This window comes from Xylocopa sonorina, chromosome 1 (assembly GCF_050948175.1).
Source record: "Xylocopa sonorina isolate GNS202 chromosome 1, iyXylSono1_principal, whole genome shotgun sequence".
Taxonomy (NCBI): domain Eukaryota; kingdom Metazoa; phylum Arthropoda; class Insecta; order Hymenoptera; family Apidae; genus Xylocopa; species Xylocopa sonorina.
In genome coordinates, this window is record NC_135193.1 from 6,608,508 (window position 1) to 6,636,012 (window position 27,505).

General features: G+C 44.0%; 1 protein-coding gene across 15 annotated transcripts in view; it reads right to left on the minus strand.

Annotated features, from left to right (window-relative positions):
- The window catches only part of LOC143433178 (uncharacterized), a 56,650-nt gene extending 39,989 nt beyond the window's left edge, over positions 1–16,661 (minus strand). For 3 of the 15 annotated variants that reach the window (XM_076910454.1, XM_076910420.1, XM_076910402.1), the window contains exons 1-4: positions 12,907–13,368; positions 12,250–12,803; positions 10,899–11,078; positions 7,499–7,619 (exon numbers count right to left, since the gene is read on the minus strand). In XM_076910454.1, the coding sequence (XP_076766569.1) occupies positions 7,499–7,619; positions 10,899–11,078; positions 12,250–12,780 (832 nt within the window). In that variant the 5' untranslated portion in view covers positions 12,781–12,803; positions 12,907–13,368. Of the gene's footprint in view, positions 1–981; positions 1,310–1,721; positions 1,921–4,520; positions 4,851–7,498; positions 7,620–9,240; positions 10,144–10,898; positions 11,079–12,249; positions 12,804–12,906; positions 13,371–13,458; positions 13,618–16,242 lie in introns of those variants that run through there. The other 12 variants (XM_076910446.1, XM_076910484.1, XM_076910428.1 and 9 more) reach the window with 12 other exon arrangements.
- Positions 16,662–27,505: the final 10,844 nt, after the last annotated feature.

Below are 27,505 nucleotides of genomic sequence, written 5' to 3' on the forward strand. Positions count from 1 at the left end.
ACGACAGGGTACGGGTCAGTCCTGGGAGGGTTGAGGGCGTATCGAGCGAAGAACAGGCCGGCGATACGGTTTCTGACGTTGAGTAACGAGTCGGCTCGTAGACGGGTGCCAAGTGTGGGCAACGAGCGTTCGAGGATTCGAAATTTATACAGAATGGTACTCGAGTGAAATTGGTCGGAAGTTAACTGGAATTTTGCCTCGATGTATAAAAATTGTCAACGGGTGAGGACGACTGATGCTGGTCTCGTTTTCACGGAACAGCCGTATGCTGGTTGCTTGTCCGGGCAAGTGAACGAACTTGTCGGGGCCATATGAAAATCGAACGAAACAATGGAAATGAGACATTGAACAAAACAGGTTTTAATGCAAATTGTATTTAATTGCGATGCTGTACAAAAATACAAATGATCGTGAATGAGAAATTCCGTCGACACTGACCGGACGCTCTACTGTGTAGTAAACACTCCATAAATAGAATTCTTAATCTGTTAACTGGGAAATACGAGATAATTAATGATCCGTATTTGAATAAGTCACTCGGCCGGAGGAGTATACCCCCGGGGGCGGTCTTCGATTCGACTCTAACCGTCGTGTTTCGATTTACAACAAGTTACCCGGCAACAACCGAGTATCGCCCGTTATTAACCCTTAATTAATCACTTTGTTACTTTTTCTACGGTCGACCTGCGATGGTGGCGGGCTGAAATCGCTTGTTTAATTAGTTAAAATTGCTCTGAACGTGTTGCGCCACGAAAACTATCCGCGCAAGTAGGAGTAATTAAAGGTTAATTTCGAGGGTAAATGCTTTCGACTGAGAAATAATCCCCCAGGTAACAAGTTAAGAAAATTTCACGAAAATAGAAGCAAACCAAGGCAACGGGCCGCGATTTCATCGGGTACCTGGTGAAATTAACACGGGTAAATGCTCGAACGCTCGTCAACCCGCGCGCGCAGAAGGGGAGAGAGATATTACGGTGGCTTGTATAGAACGGGCAACGGGGAGGCAAAATGATTCAGGTCTGCGCGACGCCCCCGAACTTCTGCAGTATCTGTATCTCGGGGTGTTTCTGTTTCATGTGACCCTTCAAGTTATCCAGCCGGGTCCTACGGCAACCGCAGAGCGGGCACACGTAATTCCCTGGATTGTGCGTCAAGTAATGATTCTTCAGATTCGACACTACCCGACCGCATAGTTTGCATTTGCTAGTGTACGTATACGGCAGCTTTTCGAAAAAGTCCGACAGATTTACTTTCTCAATGCACGTAATCGGCGCGCACTCAGTGCCCTGAACGGTTAAAAGTGTCGTATCTGGAAATAGAGAAAAGTCCTGTGTGAAAAAAAAAGACAAATATGGAACGACCTGAGACGAGCGATTCGATCCGACAGAGACTCTGCTTTCGCTACCGTTACCCCCTACGAGAGCACACTTCTTCCTCGCTTTGATCCAGGCTCAGTCTAGGTACCAAGGAAGGGTTCGTTACATAGGCAGCGTCGGCGTGTGTTTTAAAAACGTGTACGTGTGTATGTACGGTGTACGGGGTCTGTCTGTCCACTGTTCGTGCAGGAGAGCGCACGCGAGCACAGAGAAAGATCGATGCTCGATTATTAGATGTCATGCACCGTCGATAGAAGAGACCGGTCGGCGCGTTACACATTAGACACGATGACATCATATATAGCTGTTTATTTTATATATTATATATTATATATATCGTTATCGATTATTGATTAGTCGAGTATTGTACTTTAAATGGGAAGGCACCATAAAAAAAACCTCTATAGAAAAGTCTGTTCTTTGCAACAGCCTTCGGGCCTCAGAGACTAGTTCATCATGACTATTTTATCGTGAGCCACGCCGGCCCACGAGAACCAGCGTTACTTTTTCATTCTTATATTCAGTCTTCGACATCTTTCACAACCTACGATGTATGTATAAATATAAATATAATATTATGTGTATATATATATATATGATCTATAAATAAGTATATAAATAGTTACTTAATACTGATCTCCTCTCTTCACCTGTGGAACAAGGCTACCATTACGAGATACAAAGTTACCATCGCGTGTACCATCGTGCACTGTTAAACAAATTACCCGTCGACCCCCAACTCGCGCCTCCCGAGAGACGCTGCGAAAAATTGCATTCCCATCCGCGACGCGAGTTTCCGTTACCGATCGCCGCGGACACTCGTGTCGCACAAATGGAAACGCGGTTTCTCCATCGATCTCTACGGACTGGCCAGACACGGACCTGTTGCCCTGGCGAGAAATTGAAGACCGTCATCTCTGGAGAATACGCTACACGCGCCTACCTGAACGGAGCCTCAAATATCGCCACGTACCACGGAAAGTGGTCAATTTTTCAAAACCATCTTTACTCTGCGTATAGATTCGAGCAATAATTCTGACCCCATTGGTCCCGCTAACGCGAACGCGCCCATCCAAATGCAATCCCTTTATCCTTTTCCCGGGTGCCATCGTTTCTCACCGAATCAGGAAGATCGGCAAGAGGGCAGCAGGATCCTCGCTGCCGTTTCGCGCGTATTCGTCCATCACGAAAAAACGACGAGAAACAGAAGCTAAGCGAGAAGTTAGTATCCACTTAAATCCAGAGACGTTGTACTCGAAACTCCATTCAAGACGGTGCATGTAATTACGCTCAAAGACGGAAGTCTTCAACTTCTCACAGAGGTTCCCCACGGGCTTAGAAGCCCTGCAAAGCATCCAGTGTGCAGAGATCGGTGCTTCTTTCGTCTTTCGGCACGTCTCACGGGAGGCAAGAGAGGATCGACAAGTGTTCCGTTCAATGGTGCACCCTGCGCGCTAGGCATGGAACTGGATTGAAACACCGTAGACGCGACGTCGTTGCGTCGGGGGCAATTTCGCGGGGAATTTCCGTGCGATTTGAAAATCATCCCCTTTCTACTCTCTCTCTCTCTCGTTGTGCGTGTGTGTATGTGTGTGTGCGTGCCTCTCTGCGGGAAAACGCGGCGGGTGCAACGTTTTCCCGGGCAAAGTATCGCTCTTACACGGAATCTAATCAAAGGCAATATCTCGAGGTTTCTCTTCGAGGGCGAGATTCAGGCGGCGGAAATGAACGGGCTGCGGGGGCGCGTTCGCACCCCGAAATCTCAGTTCCATGCGCCGCGTGCATATAAAGGATCGGCAATGGTGACGGGCAATTTTCATGGAGATTGGGAAACCTTTTACGTATCGGTACGTAAACACTCGTAGACGTGAAATTTTCGCTCGCTCGAGAGGGGAGAGGTTGAATTCTCGCGTGGAAACGCGCGGGAGGTAGAGGTATATATCTATCTACGAACACGATTAGAGACACTTTCAGACGTCGTTCCCTTCCACTTTGTACTCGAACCGACTCGACGGGCTTGAGATCCTCCGGCGATCGTACGTGTCTACGAAACGCTGCCTTAAAAAATACCGGCGGTCGCCAATTTATTTTGCGCGCGTCGCCCGTTTATTGTTACGGGCCACCGTCTATAATTTCAAATCCGCTTACGTTCTTAATGGTACGATCCTTAAATATAATTAGAAAATATAGACGTACGATAATAAATAGTTGGATTTCCTTAAGGGATTAATTTCAAACGGGAAACACAATTAAAATAATAGAGCGAAACTTCGCATCTTCGCTCGCTCGGATAGAGTAGCAATGATCCCTGTGATTAGGACTGGTACCACGCTGCGGACAGCTCTGTCTTGGGACACGACGGGGGAGGAAATCTGTACTAGGGTAGCGAGTATAAAATTGTCAAAACAAATATCTAGCTACGTTGCGAGTGAACGCATTAAAGGAAACAGTTGCCGTTTTCTTCTCATCAGAAGGAGCTACGTTTTGATTGGGGAATTTCCGTGAATGCTGAGCGTGACGAACCGTGAACGATGAAACCTAATTGTAATCTCGTCTCATCAGACTTTTAAGCTAAGCAGACAAAAACAAGACCGGCCTGAGTCAGATTTATTCTCAGTGTTGGATATGGCCTTTATCTATCTTACAAGAAGATCCCACAGCTACTCGCCCTGACATTTCGATGAGATTTAAACGAGCCAGTCTGGCATTCGAAAGGAGAACCACTCGAATTCGCACTTCTCTCTAAACAATTTAAATCGAATCTACGGAAATTGCGAGGTTCGTCAAATAAAAATGAAAGTCTACAGAATTTAAATGAATGCTAATGCTCGTGTCTCGGTTGAAACTACCGCCTGAACCTTTCGAGACCTCAGACGAGAGTCTTCTGGTTAGCCTCGAAACAGCCAAGACCGAACTGTTTCGAGACAGAGTTATCCGCAGCGTGGGCCAGCCCTTACAAGAACAGGCTCTCGACGCGAAGAGCAATCGAAATGCTACGACCACGCGTTCTCGCTGGTATCGTAGAACGCGAATCCAACGCGGCAAATCTCGCGTTCAGCTTCCGCTATCCAACGTCCGTCTGTCGCTCTCTCCTATCTGGTCGATGGTTCTACACTGCGTCTATCGAAATGCTTAGCCGAACGCGATACCGCGCGAAATTTTATGTCAAGTAAGCCGATTCCGATTTCGCTAGAAAGTGTTTGTGCTCTAGGCGCATGAACGGCGATATCAACGACCCCTCTCGTATACCGTGCTTCAATTTAATATGCCTTTTCAGATTGTCGGACCGCGTTAATGATATCATGCAGATCTGGCACTGATATTTATCGGGGAAATGCGATTTCATGTGCTTTTTTATGTTCGCTACGCTCTTGCCGCAAAGCTTACAACACTCGGTACCGAGGTTAGAGTGTTCTAGCTTCGCTTGGCTCTCTTTACTTATATCCTTCTCTTTTTTGCAAGTTCCTGATGTTCCTGGAATTACAAGAACCCGTTTCAATTAGATTAGTTTGGCTCGCTAAGTCAAATTATACCGACAATCTCTACCAGACTCACGATAAGATGTATATATACGTATAGAGACGTGTATATGTATCTCTCAGAATAAATGTCACACTCTACGGTCAAGTCAAAGAGGTTGCAGAAAAGAGGGGATTCTCTCAATTATAATTACGTTCTCCAATCAATAGTACGACTGATATCATTACGAAACACCACACTCGTATATATAATAATAATAATAATACGCATTTAACACGTCTAGAGATGCCTACTCGTAACCAAAACAAAATGTACAAGTGGTGGAATAAGGAAAGAAAATAAAATGAAAAATATTCACATCAGACTTAAAGGTGGAAAGAAAAAATAAATAAAGCGTACACCTACGGTTCTCATCATTGTCAAATAGTAACAAATTCCAAACGCAAAGCTAGGCACAACACGTGATCACACAACCGAAGAGAACAAACCAACATCGAGAGAAGAAAAGATCGAAAAACAAAATGAAAAACAGAGGGAGAAAGGTACAAAAAAAGAGAGGAAGAGAGAGAGAGAGAGAGAGAGAGAGAGAGAGAGAGAGAAAGAGAGAGAGAAGGAGAGCTGAAGAATAATAGAAAACGAAATACAGAAAAGTAAAAGAAAGGAGTTCCGTTCAAAAGATCCACGCAAGCGGAAGAACCTTGGCGAACGGAACTGCTGGTAAATGCAATACTTCCTCGAGACGAGTCGACGAGGAAGTGGTTCAAGTTTCGTCGAAAACTTTCCTTCGTCCGTACGAGAGAACCAAGATACTTTGTTTATATCCTTCGCCACTGGACGAGCAACGATACCAAATTAATGACGATCGTAACGACGATGACGACAACAACGACGACAATGACAATAACGACGACGACGACGACGACGACGACGACGACGACGACGACGACGACGACGACGATGACGACGACGACGACGAAAACGATGATACGATAAATCTGCAGGATCGAGCGCCGACAGGTTCGAAAAGTGGCGAACGGATCGTTACGTTTAGCAACAAAATCCTTGTGCTCCCGTGGCATCCGCGACAAAAGTCGTCGCAGGAATGATCGCTGTTACCATCTGAATCTATCGCGTTATGTAACTTACACGTTATTACCGAACCGGTGTGACGCTCGTGTTCGATACATCGAACAGTTACGCAACCCGGTACACGTACCAGGCGTGCGCCTGTATTTTGTTGCTAATACTTCCGTTTAAATCGTATGCTGGTTAAGACAAACAGCGCCAAAGAGATACGTGAAAATGTAAGATTAAGATCGTTGAGTTAACGGTGACGTTAAAACGTGGCAAATAAATAGGTATTTGTAAGAGGATAGAGAAAATAGTGTGTAAAGAGACATGCACAGAGAATCCCGCCGCAATTATATACGTATATATATATATACATACGTAGATACGTAGAGAAGCGTGTATGAAAGAACATACATATATATATACGTGTATATATGTATTGGTTTATAGATAAATTTATAGCTATACACAACACACGTATGTACATTTGTACTCACAGCAAACGGGACGCATTCGAACGCAATGTCGCGCACGTTCACACCCTGGGCTTCCGTTTTACACCCTGCCACGCGCACGTAGATCCGATTGATACGTTTAGATGTACATGTGCGCGTATATGTGCACGCGTTTGTATACGTGTGTATATGTATATGTACATATGTGTAGAGTAGCAAAAGTACAAAGAAAAAAATGTATATGTATATATGTATATATATATATATGGAAGACATACAGAACCACGTACGCAAATGTCAGGCACACTATCATCCTCAAGATATTCAAACAAACAGGAGTACTGTCCATTTGCTGATATCAACGGAAGAAATGTCCACTTTGCCGATACCACTTCCCAAAAAGAACCAACTGTGTTTTGTTAGATATAAGTATACGTAGTTCCTATCGTACTGTTAACACACGGATCTGTAACTACCACATAGGTGACATAGCAAATGCACGATACCATCACCACAACACCAAGGATGAATCGTTGTGTCGTCTATACCCATATGTATATATATATATATATATATACATATCTACATACGTATATACACGTATATATATATAGTACAGGCACACACATCTTCTGTTCGTACATGTATATATACATATATACGCGTAAGTGAAATATATATGTATATACACATAGTGATATACAGGATACGTCGTAGCAAAGAAAGTTGTTCGTGTTTTCTAAAAAGAGGTTACCACTCACTACGCTTGCCAGACTTGGAAATAGAGGGATGCTCGCTTCGTACGCCTATGTACGACTCGACGCGCAAAGAATTCTTGCAAACGTGCATGCACATCTCCCTCGATTTCTTTAGATCTCGCGTATTTCCGCCCGCTCGTCGTCATCGCTCTCAGATTAATTATCATTCAGGTGGATTTGAAAAACGGGGCAAGTATCCGTGAACCTTATAGAATAACGCGATGTGAAACGGCAAGAACGGGGTATAAAAAAGTCCATTCGGTGGAGACTGTGGTCGACGGTGCTTGAACGAGCCGAGGGAAGTACGTGGAATCTAAATGTAATTTTGATCGTAATGATAGATATTTTTAGGTCTTACCATCGAGTCCGTCGAGCATTTCTGGGGGATTCTGGTGTTCAGACGATTCAATTCCTGACACGCCATCGCTTAGCGTGCCTGTTGTAGCTCCTCCTTCCTCTCCTAACAGCCCTGGATGACCCTGCACATAACACCATTTTACATTATAAATACGTACGACTGCGAAAAAGATATTTGCCTGCAAATGTATCCGCGTCTCGAACTTTGAATATAAAATGCAAATCGCCTGTGAATTTCAAATAGCGAAAAAGATCATTAGAATTAATTCAATCGCTGAACAGAATGGTCTTTACGCTTATCTTTTTTCCTTTCCACCAACTTTTTTACACTTATATAAACACTTGACGTATAATTATTAACATTCGACCAAACAACTTTGGACGTTGAACATATACGTAAATATAATTATAAAAAATAGATGAACATTTGCAGTCATTTGTTAATCCCAATGAAATTCAATTGAATTTCGCCAAAACCACTTCACTATTTTTACTAACTACTCTAAACTAATCTTAATTGATTAAAACGTGCAAGTAACAAAACAAAAATTATAACAATCGCATTTTTATTCATTACTTACATAGTAGTATAACAAATAAAGAGGAAAAGGATAATTTATCGATTTCATGAAAGACAATTCATGGTAATTCATCGAAACCCTAATTTCCCATTTTATCATCGTTTTCTAGGACAAAATCAACGTTTATTTATATACCACGCGAGAAACGTTCATCACAGAAGCGCATCACCATAGAAATGCACATGGCTTTGGCAATTCGTTTCTTTCTAACAATATTTCGATGTCAACAACCACGCACAAAAAATATTCATTTCGTGAAAAACTAATGTGTATATATATAAATTCCAATATATTCGTATCGAATTAATTTTCAATTCAAAATAATGTTAAATGCATACCTGTAGAAATGTGTTCTTTCTTTGAAAATGTACAGAATCATAAATTCAGAAAAAAATGTTTCGACTAAAAATGATTTACCACAAAAAGAGGTAAGTATATAATTTTAACAACTCTTTACAATTAAAGTCCCTTAAAAAAATCGTCCCTTCGATTCTATAGGTACAAAGATATTTAAAATCGTCAGTTCCATTGATTCATCCCGTACATATAAATATTTTGTCCCGACTACCGTAATAATGTTATATCGTATGTATTGGGAACAAACATTTAAACAAACTAGAATTTTCATAAAATTTTCTATTGTGTAACATTCGTTAAAATATATAATACTTTAAACAAGAATTTTGCTTCGATCAAATAGTTATTGTACACATGTGCATTATTGCAATTGAAATAACAAAAAAATAACAATTGTAAAGTACAATGGTTTAAGAAATATATAATACAAGTAATTATTCACACAAATATAAAACATTATAAAATGATATTAAAATTGAAATTCGTTATTCGATCAAAAATATAAAATACATACTGCACTAAATAATGAGTGCTTCGCTATTTCCCAAGCTTTATTCTCTTAATCGAAACTAGATTGGAAGGATCTTGTGAAAAATATACTGAATTAAGTCATCTGTTCATAATGATACGATTTTAAAAGTAAAAACGAGAGAAGGCACATTTACGTTCATAAGCACAAAACCGCAAAATATGTTAAAAACATTTCGTTAAAATTGATATATAATGTAAAAAAAAAGAGAAGAGTATATCAGATATGTTGCAAAATACTATAGCATGAACATGCTCTCAACAAGAAATGAATAATATATACATTCATATCTCGTATTTGCAGTCTCGAACAATTATGATCATACATGCAGAGATATGGCCTTAAAATAACAAAAAGAAAAAAAAGAAACTACTTATAGTTTTATCTATGCCTTATTTTGCATAAGAAAAAGTACTTGATTAATGGGTTGATACTGCATCTAAATTAAAAAAAATCAATCACGAATCAATCGTAATCACGATTTATCAATAATGTAAAAAATCAATAAGTTTTCATTATGTAAGTGTAATTTCCCTTTGTCTCAGTTTCTTTAGCGACACACAAATTGTGAGCCTTACACTTATCATGATGATTCACTATCTCAAGTCTAAAATTGCCATTGCCAGCGGCGAACGAGGTTCGTATTTCAGGAATCGAATCGCTCCACTTCCTACAGTATTTACAAAACATAAGATTCGATCGTTCGTCATATTGGAGCCACGAATACATGTCTAACCACCCGACTTTAAATCTACCAGTCTTTCTGTTTTGAGGAATTAAGCGTTGTGAAGTATTGCACAAAGTAGACTGAATCACTGACATACTTTGCTGTGGATTTACAATTATTGATCTATGTACATCATTATTGATATGGGATTGTTTAACATTTACATTGCTCTCTGAGAAAGAACCAAATAGAGCATTCGACTCTGCGTTATTGCTTTTGTATAAATTAGATCTGTGAGGTATAGATTGATTCTGCGAAGATTTGTAAGAATTTTTAAAGCAATTAGATATGGGCCCTGACATATTCATAGACATAGAACCTCCAGCCATGATAGTGCTTTCGCAAGAAACTTGTATCACAGCAGGGTGATCTGGTCGATTTTGGGTCATGTTCTGTACATCCACAGTTTCGTCACTCTTCCCATCTCTTTGAACCTCCCACTCCACATTAGTCTGTCAACAGAGAAGGAAAGGATATGTGTTTAATCAACACATCTTCGAGTTTGCCTCTTTTTTTAGCATATAAAAAGCCAATTTTTTTTATCTCTATTCAGACATCCCTTCCTTCCCATGTTTGTTCGGACTGAGTAGTTGTAGGAAAATAGTAGAAAATCATTAATTACGGGAAGAGTAACGAAACTTCATAGTCTTTCACATATTATATAGTGCACGATTTCACGAATAGCTCAGAGACTATGCATGAAATGCCAATAATTATCTTTCATAAAATATAGATTATTTATCGAGTACGATAGCAAAGAAAATAACATGCTGAAATGAAAGCAACGTGTAACACAATCAAAATACATTAACATTAAAATTTATACTATAACAGGACTACTATTAATCATCGCAGATACTAAAATAGTAAGTAATTTCTGTACATTAAAAAATATATTAAAATTATATGTCTAAAAAAACTTGAATATTTCATTAAACGTTATGCGTCTACATTACCAAAAATATATAAAAGAATGATGTATGTTTTAAATGAATAAATAAAATGATCACAAGGGAAAATATACTTGGAATACTAGAAAAACATATTTGCATCTTATTGAAATGCATCCAGAAATTACATTACATACTGCAAACAATACTTACTACAAACTACAAACCAGTTGCACATTTACTACAAACTACACCATTAACATGCATTTTACGAAAACCATTTTAGCTGAAACTTTTTCTATAAAAAAATTACTTACTGGGAGGGAAATGTTGTCATGGAAGTCTGGTAAATGATGATCTAACTCTTGTTTGATCGATGCTTGCGTCTGTGACACAGGGGACATAGGTCGACCACCATCTTCCACATCACCTCCGATAGTATTATTTAACTTTGGAATCGCAGAAGGGCTTGATTTGTAACTACCCTGTGATGATGCCTGGAAAATAATAAAATACAAAATTGTGCATTTCAGAACTACTAAAGGGATTCATAATTATAATATTGTACGAATTATATGACATTTCTCTAACCGCTGTTCTTTTAAATATCTTGAAAGGGTCAATGTATGCATGAATAAAGTTTAGTTCAATTATGTTTATGATTAATATAAAAGAAATTAACCACGTACGTTACTCGAAAATAAATAAATTTTTTAAATAAGAAAGAAGATTATTATGTGAAAGATTAATCGAGATATTATTTTTTAAGGGATTAGTGTATGACAGGAGTAATATTTTAAGATTAGCATTTGCTAAGTATATACTTCATGATTACAAATTCACATATTTGAGAAGCTATATAATCAGATAAAAATATGTATACATGTGTTACTTAATGATAACAAAATACGATCATTATCTTCGAATTTTAAGCACTACCCGTAAGAAAAGTTTTCACGTACACACGTGACTACACGTGTATACGTGTACGTATGCACTCACAACGCACGCGCTCTACTCCGCGGGAGCATATGTTTTGAAACTGTTTTCCTCTAAAACGATAAATTTGATTCAATTTAATGCAATCGCATAAATTTACGCATAATATAAGGAAGAACAACATACGCATTTCATTAATAAAAGGAAAGCATAATAAACAAAAATAGTGCGCGCATTTTATGTACATTATCCTCGAGAATTCATAATATATATTTCATCGTTTTTATAGACTATCAGAACTAACTTTATGAACATATCATTTCTTTAGAATTTTTATCAAATATTACTCGATGAACATGGCAAATGGAATATAGATTATCTAGAAACGGAGCAATTAGTGTTTACAGACTGCATGAAGTTCGGAAGATTATAGAGAAATCATTTCGTAGTTCTGGTATAATGATTGTTGCAAGGAAATATGCACAACTATTTCTAAAGCGTACAGGAAACTTTTAAATACATTCAATCGCTATTATTTTGGCATACTCTACTTTTCTATTATTGCTTCTTTATTAAGATAGCAACTTGTAACAAATATAAATTATTAGATAGGAGAATTCTACTAGCAGATAGAAGTCTACGAATTTACTCGGCGGCAAAAACTTAAAATGTGTACCAGTATTACATGCAGAGAGTAAGAAGATCGACGTAGAATGAACGGTTGCGTACCTGAGAGTCTGTTATGAACCGGACGCTGGGTGGACCGCTGAGGGAAACATCGCAGCTGCCTGAATGTTTTCGTTTCCTCTTTTCAGGAAGAGAATGAAGGTTAGGCGATTCGGTATGCCTGACGCCGGTTTGCGCTTCCGGCTCAGGCGATGGACTTTTCTCTTCCGCCTTGTTATTTACACTATTATCAGTGAGGCCTCTAATCTGTAACGCCTCAGCTGTTTTAAGGAACATCGGTAGCAGATGCTGGCTAACGTTAACTTCTCCCTTATACATAAAGTGTAGCAATGCCTTCATTTCCGAGTCATTGACATCCTTCAGGAATATGATTGGATGGGGATGGGTATTCTGTAGGAAAATGCTCTCGAAATATGGACTGCATGCAGAGAGTATCGTCTGGTGTGCCTTGAATGTCTCTCCGACACACGCCAGGGTAACGTCGCAGAGTGCCTCTCTGGCAAGCAACGAGCTGAGAACATCTGTGAGGTTGGCTGGATGATTGTTCCACCGTAGGCAATACTGTTGGTCCATCTTGTCTATCTCCAATCCCGACCCTACAACCAAACTAGCTGCCCTGAACTGTCCAAACACTAAAAGACCTTTTGATCACCCTGACTAACAGAATGACTCCCCTAACCCTTAAAAACGTTAACTCACACGCCTTACTTCACGCACACTCTCCTATATCGGCTTGACGATATCTCGCTCGGAGATTATATCGCAACTCTAGACCCACACAACTTCCTCCGTGCTTCTGCAAATGTGCCACATTGCAGTATAACTGTAAAACCCTTCAGGGTTCACGCGTCGCTACTATACGTGCCGAAAACATTTTTTCGCATAACCTCGGCGAAACGAGCAAATAGCACTTGACGCGATTTCACTTCGACGAGTGTAACAAGAATCGAAAGAAGGTTAGAGTATTAATTGCGACGCAGTACGTGTCACCCACGAGTATGATAATATCCTATATTCGAAGATAATGTTTTCGGCAATGTCAATATTCGCGAGGCTTGGGCGCCATTGTCGGCCGTGCTCGTCTAGCCACACGAGCCTTCTCGCGAAAACTCGATTTGTTGATGCCCGATTTTCTAACCATTCAAACACGCTTCACACGCGGCTTTATTTACCTAAATCCAGCGCCAGCTAACTAACGCAACCGTATACACTAACGAACCGAGTTTGTTTATCGTCCCAACGATTACTCACCTTTCGCAAACTTTTTGCCATTACAACGCCACCCGACCCTTAACGTCCACTACCATACCAATCTGCCAATGCCTACGGCCTTATTTTTAAAATACTTTTGACCTTCGTGCATCTGCCGGGGGGAATGGCGCGAAGGGCGCTCGAATTCAAACGTCGCTAGCCACGCAGTACTACTTCTCTCCAGAGTTTCGACGTAATGAACAATTTTTTTTTCATTCAAGTTTATGGAGTCTCCTACTAATTGTTGTGTAATTCCAATTTTAATGTAAAATACAACAGACCGCGAAAAAAACCGTCATTAGTACTTGATAAATATTGATATGTTTTTTAGAAAATAGAGAACTATAAATTACACACATTCGACAGGTCTCTTATTCAATCCTATTTCAACGACAAAGAATATCTGTGTAGATAAAAAATCGATTACTTATTCAAATGTTATAACGAAATAATACTTGGAAAAAGACAGAAAGTGAACATGTTTGACACGGATATAATACATGATCTGGCCGGATAAACCTTTCCGTTAAAATATATGATTAAAACCACTGAACGCGTTGAAAGCGAAAATAAATAAACAAATGTTCGATTCAATTACCTTTTAAACGAGCGTCCAGATAAACGCATTTATCTTATTGACTACCTCGGAGCGTGATAATTCAACAAAAATTATGCTCTCTGCTGAATGGGCTCCTGCCTCTTACAGACTAAATTCCTATTATTCTACTACCGAAAATATAAATAATTTCAACCGTTATATTCAGCACCGAGGTCCATCCAAATGCTTAAAAACTCTACGATAACCGTAATGAACGAAACAGTCTCTATTCATGCCAGGAGCCTTCTTTTCACCGTAATTGAAAAAAATGATCACGGTAAATAGAATTCCTTCTCTTTTCTACAAAAATGCTTTACGAATATGCTCAAAGATTTCGTGTGATACTTTCGAAAGTGTTACACGGAAGTTCGGTTTCTCGTGAAACCTGACAAACTGTAGAGCGTTGCGTTATTGTAACGTGTGCAATGCATGTAAAATTCATAGATCCTTAAGTGGTGTTTAAAAGTGCTATAAAAAGAAAAGAAAGTCTCAAAAGCAGGTTTCTCCCCGGTAATTTTGAAAAGGAGACGAAAAAGTAAAGAAAAAGGAAGACGAAATGAAACTGTCCTACCGAAGAATCATTCGTACGGTTATTGTTATTTCGTTTCGAAGCGACGACAAACATTTCGACCGATCCCTTTCTCCTACGCCTTTTTTACTTCCTTTAACCTTCCTTTGCGCGAACGATGGATGGATTTACGCTACGTTTATTATCAGAACCGGATTACATTTTGCGGAAAATCATGGAGTGCAAAGGGGGTCGTTCGGCTTCATTTGACTGCAATAAACGGGTAATTCGCGCAAATCGCGAGCTTTCTGATATTAATTTCGGCTATCCGCGGGGCCGGACGATAATCGCGTTAACCATACGAAATCAATAGGTAAAGCGGGAAAATTGGAAAATCTCCTTAATCGGTTTTCGAATGTGGATTTACAAGCTTTGCCCGGCCATTAACAGATTTAATCCGCGCTTTGATTGGCATTGTGCAAAATTACTATTCGCGTGTTTGTCCCCGACCCGAAGATACGGAGCACGAGTTCGCGTGAATAGGAATTCGGTTGTATTAAGCACGTAATGCAATGGGTATAATTGCATTTATCTCGAACCTGTTTCTAAGGATTTGAAACGTTGGCACGGCCGAGGACACAATAAGCGCCGTTATCAAAGCGTGCCGCGGCATTTTTAATGGTAAAGCAAACTGGAAACGTTTCAGACAACAGCTTCGTTTAGAGGAAGCTAATTCCTTTCTTTTTTTTTTTTTTTTATCCTTCTGTCTCGCGGTCTGAGGATCGTCATAAATTATAACAGATATTATCCCTGACGAGAACGTCTCGTTATATAGATACGCGATTCGTAAGCGCGATGGAAAGAAAGAGAGGATAAGTGAGAAAAGGAGAGAAAGGTAGGGAGAGAGAGAGAGAGAAAGGGGAAGAGAGAATATCAACCGTATTGAGAATTAAAACGAACGCGAAATTCTTTGCTGGAGAGGAAATTTAAATGACTTCGTACTCGAATCTGCATGCGTTCCGTCTCGCGTAACTCGATTTCCAGAAAATTTCGCGCGATATTTTTCCCTTTTTCTCCCTGCTCTTCCCTGTCCGTACGTTCGCGGCAACGCATGCAGGCACAAAAGGGGAGAAGAAAAAAAAAAAAGGAACGGGTATCGTATCCAGCGATATCCGGTCAGATTTATTCGTTTCACAGCCGAATAATTACTGGAAGGGTTACGGTAGTTAGCTATTAGCGCGTCTACGCGGGCACTTTTAACCATGGCTGGGCCGAGTTTCGCCGGTTCGAAACTGAACAGACCCATCGGGAACAAAGTGCCTTAACACGTTTCCTAGACATTAGCAACATAATTCCGGGTCAACTAAATGGTTACGCAATTAATTGTGCGAACCGGTTCCTCGAGCGAGTTGTCTCTATATGTACGTATTCTGTTCGCGAGGCAAGAATCTGCTTCTAAAGTAATGATTTCATAAGTGTAAAACTGACGAACGTGTGAACGTAATAACTACAGCGATCGTCTAGAATGGTCGAACAAATGAAAATCAGCATACAAGAATGGTCGTGTGTACGTGTTGCATGTAGACGCGTGTGGACGTGTGGAAGATCAAAGATCAACTACGTTAAGGTCAGACGCACATAGAATAGAGTAAAGCTTATCTTTAGGCAAGAAACGGACCTGTAGATCCTCCATGCAGGTGGGATACCGGCGAGCATCACCGTTATCTGCATAATTATCTCACGGTGGCCTTGGCTGTTCCACAAGGAAAACAAGTGGAACCAGCCATCGCGACGTATCGTGGCCTGATACGCCGCGCCGTTGCGTTTTCTCGCCGCCGCGTTTTCTCGCCCCGGCGCGAGAAGAAGACGCGCGTCGAGCTGGCTTTAGCATGGCGTAAAAGGTGGGACACCATTTCTCTGTCTTCCGTGAGACTGACAAATCTTCAGGGGCGATCTTCGCGCGGTGCACACCGGAAGTGAAGCGGTGCCAACGCGGCTCGCGCGATCCTCGATCCATCGCGCATGCTCAAGCGCGAGATGCGCGCGCATGGATTCCACGACGATGCGAAATTACGCGTTCCGAGTATAATTATGCGCGTGCCAGTACTTTGCGGCAAAATTATACCGTCTTTTCCTCTCGCGCGACATGCACAAGTACGGCCGCGATTTCCTCGGCTAGTATCCGACGATCTTGCCGCACTTTTGAAAAACCGTTGCGCGCGAAGGTATGCTTCAATCCACGATTCGAATAGAAAAGCAACAGAGATTCGCGGCGATCGAGTAAAGTTTAATGCAGTGGTAAGAAAGTCCGCATAAAGTACGCTGTCCCGATAAAAGACGCACGTTGCTGCTGCTGCGCTCGGCCATACGTTTCCTCGGCGACAATGCGGCGGGTGCAGCTTGAGGGTAGAAAGGAACACTCTTTGAACGTGCGATCTTCAAACGAACGAGAAGTTTCTCGTAGAAACCTGATCCCGTATCGAACGATTTTTTTCTCGTTTCTTTCCTTTTCTTTCTCTTTTTTCCGCGTTTCATACGGTACCCTCTGTACGAACGGAAAACGCGATCGCGGTACGTCGCAATGAATTTTCCTCCCTTTGGAGCGACGTTCCTTATGATCGAACAATCCGATCGATGCGTCCACCTGACGATACTGATACGTTCGTGAGACGGACGACAAAAATAGGGGAAGAGGCGGGTAGTATTTGCTTTCTGTTCTCCCTTCTCGTCGTTTTCAGAAACGATCGAGTGTAAACACGTTGTTTGGCATCGATTTATACTCGAACCTTTGGCCAGCTCGTTTAATAGAAGCATCGTGTATCGCTCAAAGTGACAGAGGATGAACGATAACAGTTCGACGAGTTCTGAAGCTACGCGTTTTTCAATTTTCATTGCTGCAATAATTTTCCATTATCATCCCCTTCTTTATCTTAAACTATGCGTAATTCGATGTATTAGAAGAGCTGTACGCGCATATACACGTATAAATTACGGATCGTTACCCAACGCCCATCGCGGTAGATTAAAAATTAATCTTGATATACCGTTATTGCAATATTTGTCCACTAGCGTGCAGCGTCTAAGGAGTTACGACGTTTCGTATTTGCATACGGAGAGAACGTTGCCGACGAGATATATCGCAAAAATAATCCCGTGGAAAATTCTAATATAGCACCACGGTCCACATTTTATTCGAACATTTGTCTTAGAAATTTCTCTGCTCCTTCTATTTTTTTTAATTCTATTTTTTATATATATATAAAACTCGGCTACTATCGTAGATATGCGAATGAAATTTGTAAGACGAATTTTTGAGGGATGCATCTTGAGTCGCGTCTTAGGAATCATTTCGGATTTTCATTAGTCCATTTCGATCGATGAAATACTTTGCGGAGCAAACCTGTTCCGATTCGAGAATTGCATCTCGCGTGTGTCAGAATTTTGTTACGGGGAAAATGAATTTTGCATAGGGCGTCCCCTCTGCGAAATAGTAGATTTTATATTTATCGCATGATGCACCTAGGTAAATTACATTTTTAAATGTAAACGAGATAATGTACGTAGCATCCCGCTGCATCCCACGAATGAATATTCGTCGTACATTTAGGATAATTACAAAGTTTAAATTGCGACTAATCCTGACAATACGCAGTGTTACTCGTCTCTACAACACGTAACTTCCTTAACGTGGAACATAGTCCCTCGTTACTAATTTTATAGTTTATCGTACATAAATATCTTTCCTTATCCATATTATCATTGAGCAAGAGCCAGTTGATTTTACGTTTTAACTTTCAAAAATTGCTAGGATAAATGTTCGTAGAGATTGTGTCAAAAAAAAAAAAAAGAATGAATTATCTACTTCGTTATACGATCTAGAAAAATATAAATCGCTCAATCGCAATAGCGAGATATCGGCCCTGGTTCGTCCACGAATTTACGGTATTCCGCGAGAATTGACAACCGTTTAACCGCGTGTTTTTACTCGCGCTGAATTGGTTTGCGTTTCAGTCGAACGTTAAACCAGCGAGATACAGTCTAGTTTACAGAGCACATTAATGAAATCCGTTAAACTATCCGATTCCACGATCAGTTACGAAATTAAACGGCGAGTTCCCGTTCTCTCCCAGCGAGCATTCCGCGAACATTTTGCACGCTCGGTGACAGAACCGTTTCCTTTATTTCCCCGTCTAGTCCTGTCGCGGGTGACGGAAAAATCGAATGTCACCCGCCTTGCAACTGAGCCAGAGGTATCGCGTATCGATAACGATTAGCCAAGCAATCGCGTTCGAGTGGCCGCGAGCGAGGAGGAATCCGCGGCGGGTATGTTCGAGGGTGAAACGTCTCCTCGTAAGTTAGTCCCCCTTTGGTTGATTGACGAAGCGAGAGAGGGAGGAACACGGCACGCATGCCTCTAGATCTTGCGATCGATGCGTACCGTAGGCTGTTCGCGGGCCACGGAATAGGCGCGTATTCGCTGGTCACCCCTCTAAAGGGAGCCGTCGCGTGCTGCCAGAGGGAGGCCGAGCGCGCAAATCGAACGTACGAATCGAGGTAATCAGAACGATCGTAGGAAAATCTGAAAACCGATGCGCCGATTCCGTGCAGGCGGGTCTGGCGCATCGTTACCTGGTTTACTGAAATTCGTGAACATGAAATCCTGTCGGCCTGGCGTAGCCGCACCACGCAGATAAGAGGTAGGATCCGACTTGATCCTCCTACGGAAGATCTTCGGTGATGATTTTTCTGAGATGATTCTTCCCCGGCTGAACGGCGATCCTATTCATCATGTTCGAACGGTCCGCTTCTCTTCAGATTCACGATGTAACTGGGATTTCTGGCGTATTCATGGACAGTACATTCGCGCACACGAGAATAGTTAGGAACGCGATACGAACGCACTCGCAAAAATAGTTCGCACCGAGCTGCGTGGGGTTGTCTCTGAACCAGTGTCCTCAGCTCGCCTCGGTGTTCATCATCGAACGCGTTTTACCGAACGAACGAGCGGCGAGCGTGTGCATCGAACGCGAGTACGAACGAGGCAGACGCGGTTGTTCAGGCAGTAGTTCGGACAGTACGCATCGGTAGGAGAGGCGAGAGTCACACAGAGACAGCTGTCCGAGGCAGTACTTGAGGCAGTTTGGTACCTTTATCGTTCGATCGAAAACGAGGATCGAGAACGAAATATCGCGCGTGATCACAATTATCTCGCGACGCGATAATGTCGATGCCGTACGAATGCGGACGAAACTTTCTGAGACAGAGAAACAACAAAGTGGCGTGTGTACCAAGTTGGCCGCGGAGCGCGACTGAGGCCAGGGGTGGCGCCGAAAGAGAGAGAGGGTGGCGTGGATGCAGGTCGACGTGTACGCTGCACGGACACATCCCCCCTAATGAATGCACCAGGCATGTGCGAGGGATTTTATGTTCGCCGCCGCCGCCGCCGCTGCTGCCGCCGCCGCCGCCGCCGCCACCGCCGCCGGCACACCTCCCTCTCCCCTTTAGCCTTCGCCACCACTACCACCAACCGAGAATCGGCCGCCACCCCCGTACGACCAACCTCCGCCGCCTCGCCAACCCCCTCTAACCCCCAAACCCAGACTCAAACCACTGCCATCCCTCTTCCTTCTCCTCTGTCTCTCCTCTTCCTCTTCCTCTTCCTCTTCCTCTTCCGTTCTCCACCCTTCCTCCTTCTCACGCATCCCTCTCATTTTCTACCCGTCCTCGTCCCACCGGGTCTACCGCTTTTTCTCTCTCCAAAGAGTGAACATCGGGCCACCACCTAACCGAGTCGCGCTGAAGCCCGTTTTCGCGCGCGGCACTCAATGTGTTGCACTCGTCGCAGCGCGAGCAGACGCGCGCCGGTCCCCGGGAACCAGCGTGGGCGGTTTTGCACCGTTCGTCGGAACCCTCCGCTCCTGGGGCTGTGCCCAGTTTCGCCACCTCCTGCGTGCCTGCGGACATACCCTGCACCCGCGATTGGTACGCACAACTCACCCGCCCGTACGCGAATCCTCTCCTGCACCTGCCATATCTCCGTCTCCCTCTCTACCTCCCTCTTTCTCACCATTAGTCTACCTGTTTCTCCTCTGTCTCTCTCTCTCAACGCGCCTGCCTCCTCTTCCCTCTTCCTCCCTTCCTCTATCGTTACCCTCTGTCGCCCTCTCTTTCCGTTGCCACGCTCGTCTATTCACCCTCGTTCCGCCTGCGCGTGTTCCGTTCATTTTCGTCCGCAGGCTCTCGGCTACGCTTCGGACCGCTGTCTCCTATCCTCCGTGTCCGAACTTGACCACCGTTGAGAACGTCGTCGAGGTTTGCCCACGGTTTCTCTCCTCGAGTTCCTCGCACGCTCCTGCCTCGACGAACCGCGCTCGATATTATCGCACGATCTTTCCATCCCTCGTTCCTTTGGTACCACGGGTAAAGGGGCAGGGTTGCGGATGTTACAACGGAATGGTAGCCGGGTCCATGTATTTCTAGCTGATCCCCGTGGTCCGCCCTCGAATTATGCCGCCAGTGTTGTACCACGGTTTAGGTGTTATCATCCGTGCACGATATTTTCCGACACGCTAATCCGCAACCCGCCCCCGCGCACACGGCCACGATAACTCCGCATAAGTCAACCCTCCTGCGAAAAATCTGCCCGCCAACGAGGAAAGGGTCGAGAGCGCCGGTTGAATCGTGGCCACCTTGCACGCCACCCTTCCTCGACTCGCTGACACCTTTTCCGTGTGCTCGACCGCCTTCGCCTGTGAGTGTGTCCTAGATCAAGGTCCTCCGCAACGAGAGGCGGCTGCACGCGAAGGGTAACTAACTGCCAGTAGCCAACAGCCTCACGAGCCATGCCGTTAGACCAATATTAACGCGAGTACACGGGACCGTCGAAGGTTCGTTAGCGTTCGATTAAACGACCCTTAAACGCACACCATCCTCTGTTACGGGAGTACGCGGTCTACCCTCGGGTATCGGTTTCAAATCCACCCCGAATCATCTTACGTGCTAATCGCCGAGAATACCGCGATTATCCCGAAACGATAGCAACCGTTAAAAGTCGTAATAAAACGTTGATTGGTGCGAGTCCCGGTTTACCAATTGGACAACCGTTCTCTACGTCAACCGGGGTATTCTTTCGGGGTCGTTCTATTTCCAGAAGAGGCTGCGTGTTCGACCGAAAGTGCCGCACACACACACACACACACACACATACACACATACAGATAGGGTTTAACAAGATACGTAACCCGCTTGCATTCGCGTGACCGGGGAAACGAATTTTGGCATTATCTTCAGCCATTCTTTCGCGGTGCTTAGTTTTGATTTGTATTCAAATTCAGTTCCGAGGGAAATCTTCAATTTCTTCTGGTTCTTGCGACTCTCTCACGCGTTCTTACACGTAGCATGTACAACGTGCAATCATTAACCGAACGTCGATCGTTAATCGCGTCGTAAATTGACAAAGGGACCAAGGGGGTAGTTTTCGAAACGCGATTATACGTCGCGACGGTACGCGCTTATCGCGGTTTACCCGATTGAAAATATCGCATTGCGAGTTATCTCTCTTCCACGCGAAGGACTAGGGAATCTAAAGATCGGAATAAAACATTCGCTCCCAGTTTTTTCCATCCCCGCGAGACTTCTGGTTTCCTTAAATCCTCCGGTAAAACCACGGGCGACGACGTTGGACGGTCTTATTTAAAGTATATAGTCGAGGAAATGGTCGTTAACTGGCCGCGTTACAACGTCGTCTCCAGTTTGGGAAATAAAGCTCGCGGACAAAAGGGCGCGGGCAGGGGTGAGCGGAAGGAGAAAGAAGACGCTCTGGGCTTAGATGGAAAGCAGACGGTGCATTCAGATGGAATTTTTTTCCATCGCAAACTATGAAGCCGGACGCTTTAATAAACTCGCCAGGCTTTCCTCGCTACGTTCGAATAACTGTTACCTATTAGCTGTCAAGCGCACGCTTACGAGTATAACAAGTCCCGCGAGTTGGTACGCGTAACGTGGGACCAGGCTCGAAATGTAGGCGCAAGAACAAAGGGCGAAAAGCGACGCGGACGGCGTCGGTCTTAAGGGTACGAAGCGCGACGAGGAACGAACGTGAAAGAGACTCTTAAAGGATCCAGTGACAAGCCAAAAGGGAATGTACAATTAAACCCGGGACGTTTTCTCTTCCATCTTTTCGTTACTCAAGGATAATTGTAAACTGCTAACCCGTGCCCGCCCGATGTAAGGATTCCATGTAAGGCGAGCGGAGAACGTATTTTCACGTCGCGTGCATCTTATCCGTTGGAACAAAAAACCAAGGAAGCGGGAACGGAAACGTCTGAAATTGAAATGCACGCTGGCCAAGTAACTCGTAGCTCGCGTCTTGCGCTACTGAATTTGTTACATCGCGCAGCCAGAACTTTTTCCTACCCTCATTTTGGCGATCGTCGCACAATTCCACCCGTGCAGCGAGACGGCTTCATGGCCCGTTGGCGCTCCGACGCTTACAAAGTCCAGAGATTCGGGGTCAGAATAAGAGAAAAGCCACGGCGTACGACGGTTGGAAAAAAAGTACGAGGGAAGTGTAAGCGAAGGCGGCGAAGGGTTGCGAGCGAGCGGTGTCTCTGCGGGCGTCGCGACGCACCGCGCGGGGCATTGTCGGTGTCATTAACGAACCGCGGTGGCACGGAACGTCCTACAGTGTATCATCGACGTCGATGAACAATGCCCTGGCCGGGCTACGGTGTGTTATTCGAGCATCTAGTTATACACGGTTATTCAGAAAATTGTGCTTGAATGAAGTGTGCAACGCTGATTAAATAATACCCGGACTATGCAATAACGATTTCATCAATTTATTGCGCATCATCGATTGAACCTAACGCTCTGGCTCTATTAATTTACCGACATTGGGCCCAGAGGGCATCAATTTGTAGCCGTCGGTTTGCTAACAGCACGCGCTACGCCAAATTGAGAGCCCGCGAGTGAATCGACGGACGTACGTGATACACCCGGTCCCCTGTACAATTTTCCATCTAAAAAAATGATAAAATCAATCAGGGACGCGGATGTAAAAAAAGAAGTAAAAAGAGAGACTCCCTCTTTCCGGAAGCGTCCAACGGATCGGAATCTTGTGCGAATCGCGTTTTGGTAACGGAGGTATCGTGTCTTGCGATTCGAAAGATACGAGACGAACCAGCGAGTGAAACGTTCTCGATGATGTTTCGTAGGTTATTCATGAGCGAAAGTGGATGGTGCCGACAAGCGAACTCGCTGCCGAAACGTGAAATGTTTTCATTAATTTTGTAACGAAACGCAAGGGGTAATTAATTGGGGAAAAGGGCTTGCAAACAGTCGCTGATTGCCCCACTAGTGTCCACACGGGCAAACATTACGCTCGCAGCGTGCCAGGAATAGAGTAACCGGAAATGTCCCTCCATCCTCTGTCTGATCTGATGGGCTGTTCACTTTCGATTTTGCCGAATGATTTTACAGCTCGTATCGATAGCTCAATTTTTTAATAGCTAGTTATCAAAGAACTATGAGTATCATTAACGCAGGACAGTTTTAATTAATTTCGTTCAACGAAGTGATCATTTTTCATAATTTTGCACGGCTGATATGGCGTGGCTCCTAGATTGTTCTCTGAAAAACAGGCTGCATGGAATCGCTTGAAGTTAATATCTTAAAATGAGCTATTCTCATGATTACACGCTGCTGCTTATAGAAATATGAACTCTAGTTTCTTAGAACTCGTTATAATAAACTAGGGAACAGTTATTAAATATTTGAAGAGCAAAGCTTTTAGGAGGAGATACTTCCTGTAACAACTTGCTGGGATATTTCACAACTATCTCCGCGAGCAATCTTTCGCAAGCATTTTTTCGTCATTTACAAAGAAATTTCATTATTGACGCGCATTTTTCTGTTGCGAATTTTAGAAATATTTGTAGGTCGAAGGCACGCGGTAATATTCATTATGCTATTCAAGTTCCCGTGGCGTTAGAAATGTTCTTTTAAAATGCAATTCTCAAGAAAGTGAAGCGGTAACAACAGCAATTAGAAAATGGTTGCAACTTAACTACCATGTGAATTGTTTAAGATTAGATATACGGCCACGCATTGACGATAAAGAGTTCAACGTAGCGTGCATAGTAAAGTAGATCATCGCCTCAATCCTGTAGAGACATGCATTCTGAACGCAAAAAAACATGAAGATACTTCTTAAATAGCAAGCAATAATTAAAATTACGATGACTGATTCAAAAACCATGATCCTGTTCTCGAAATAGACGACAAAATTAATGTATCTCAGCGATTAATCGAAAGATTTCATAAGCCAACGCTATTCCTTGCTCGAAGGATGTAACCTATTTCTTCTTACATCAGAATCAGGGAGGAACTGGGTGCAGCTGAGCGTTGAAAAAGGAGTCCGAGAGGCAGAATCGCAGACGCGGAGGGTGGAAAAACAAGTCGTTGTCATTGTCGTTACCGACGACGTAGCCGTATGGTTGCGAACGGAACACGTATCGCAACGAACTCGTATAGATGCTGCGTTAAACTGGGAAGAAAGCGAATCGCGGGGGCCGTCGTTCGCATGGAAAGTGGGGTGAGTTTAACGGTGTAGCGGCGGAAAGGAAAGTCTGACGAGGGATGGCGAAGAAGTGAAATACTGGAAAGAGCATCGTACAGCTATCGACCACTCTCACTTCGTCGTCCTCCTTGCTGTGTGTGCAGGGGTGTATAGCCTCTGCCTTTGGACTAGATTCCGCGCAATCAACCAGCCGGGATGAATCTGCCTACCGGGAGGAGCGGAAGGCGAGAAAAATCGCAATAAAATTGACGGGTCGTAGAAAAGAGAAGTTGTTAATTTTCTTACCGTCGCGTCGGTTCTCCTCCGCGCCGCGTTACGACGACTTCGATCACGTCGCTAATCTATCGCCGGTTCCAACGGCATCGTCCACCTTTTCTGCACGCGTTCTTGCTCGAAGAAAGAAGGTAGGAAGGAGGGAAGAAAGATCGGGGAGAGAACGAAAGAAGTGACGTCGCGGGATATTAAAAGTTCCTTGCTACGTGCCGGTGTGCAACAACGACGGGAACGCGACGTTCGTTACCCGTTTCTCGATTACTCGGCGAAGATTAATGCACGATGTTTAATTAATACGTCAGGCATCTCCGTAAACTTTCCACTTATCGAGAACCGTATCTCACGGTGCCTGAGAGGCCGGTGAAACCGTGAAAACTGTGCTTACTGAGCTAAGAAAACGAGAGTACGAGCAGCCAGCCGGTTACGTGCAACTAGAGGATAACAACGTCTACTTAGTTTTCTGAAAAACGGATCTGTTCGTTCGAAAACACTTTTCCATCGGAGGTTACGCGTATCTCCGATACGTATCTCGCTGAACGCGCGAGAGAGAAAGAGAGAAGCCAAGGAGAGTCGAATATATCCCGAGGAGGGAAGTAACATCGAACGTAACCCTATAAAGAAACTCAACATTACTCCAGGGTTGCTCTCGCATATGGAAACACCGTCTGATTCACTGCACGCGCAAATGTACCTCGAAGGCAACGGGCTAGCCATGCACGCTTCCGTGGAACGAAACTGCGACAGCTCGCGTATCCTACTGCTAGCTGATCGATGTAACCGCTGTGCACGCGACGGTGACGAAAAACTGGCCTCGATTAGACACCTGTTGATCGCATCTTTTGACCTCAACTTTAATCGATCCATCGAGGGAAGTAATTATCAAGCGCTCCAGCGGTGGAACCGGTACAGCTGTCTCATCGAGCTGTCCGTGGCATTTTTTTTTCTTTCCCCTCGAGCAAGGGGTCCCAGACACGGGGAAGAAGGATCAGCTGTGCGACGGCGGAGCAACAGTAGAACGGGGACGAAGGGGCAGGCGAGGAGTCGCGTGCCAGACAGCCGTCTGGGCTCGTGTATCGAAAAACGGAAGTCGCCGGCGGAGAACGGGACGGCCTACGCGCGAGCGCATGTCCGTCGAGCGGTGAAAGCGGACGAAGAAGGAAGGAGGGTGGCGGAGTAACGACGGCCCGTGGAAACGAGCCGAAAATAAGGGGTTGAAACGTGGCCACGTACGCGCGTCGCGGGCCGACTCGGCCGAGATACAGCGGCCGTGGCTTCCTCCTTCGTCGTCCAAGAGCGACGGAGAGAGCGGATGATCGTTCGGTCGGCCAGGCTAGAGCTACAAGTGGTGATAAACGAGGATTCGGCCTCGTTATTGCCCGTTGGGGAAGCCTCGAAAATTCCTGCGGAATTCAACCAGCTGACTCGGCCAGAACCTGCCCGCCTGCTTTTATTATCACTCCCTGGCCCGTGGTTGCAGGTACGCCGCGCGAAATACACCTGTACCTGTCGCCAAATGGGTAGCCGAGTAACGGTGTTACTTGATAAAGGTCTTCTTTTTTAGTTTATACAGCCGACGCAGGGAAACGAGGATAACCGAGCGTCCCTGGTCGCGTTTAAGCAAAGCCTGGAATCCGTCGTTAACCTCTGCGACCGTTGACTAATCGTTGAACGATCGAGACAGATTGTAAACTATCTGAAATGTCACGTGGGATACAGTCAAATGAGAACAGACGATGGAGGCGTACTGTTGTAAAGGGGAAAGACAAAAAGCGTACCGTTACGAGAAGAAAGAGCCATCGCTCTAACCATTCTACACGCTGGCGCTGCCAGAGGAGTATCCTTGAACGGACACACCTTTTAATCCGCGACATAGTTCAACAGTCGTTTGTTATTTACTTCGACTAGTTGGAAGTTCAGTGATATCTGTACGATGCAACCAGAACTCTCTTTAAATAGACTTAAAAGCGAGTACCGCGGCGAAGAAAAGAGCAATCGGACATTATTTCGCAGCGAATTTCTAAATTCCTGGTGAGAGGTACCACGGATACAGTTTGATAAACACGTCCTGCTCTCTTCCCGGGACGATGCA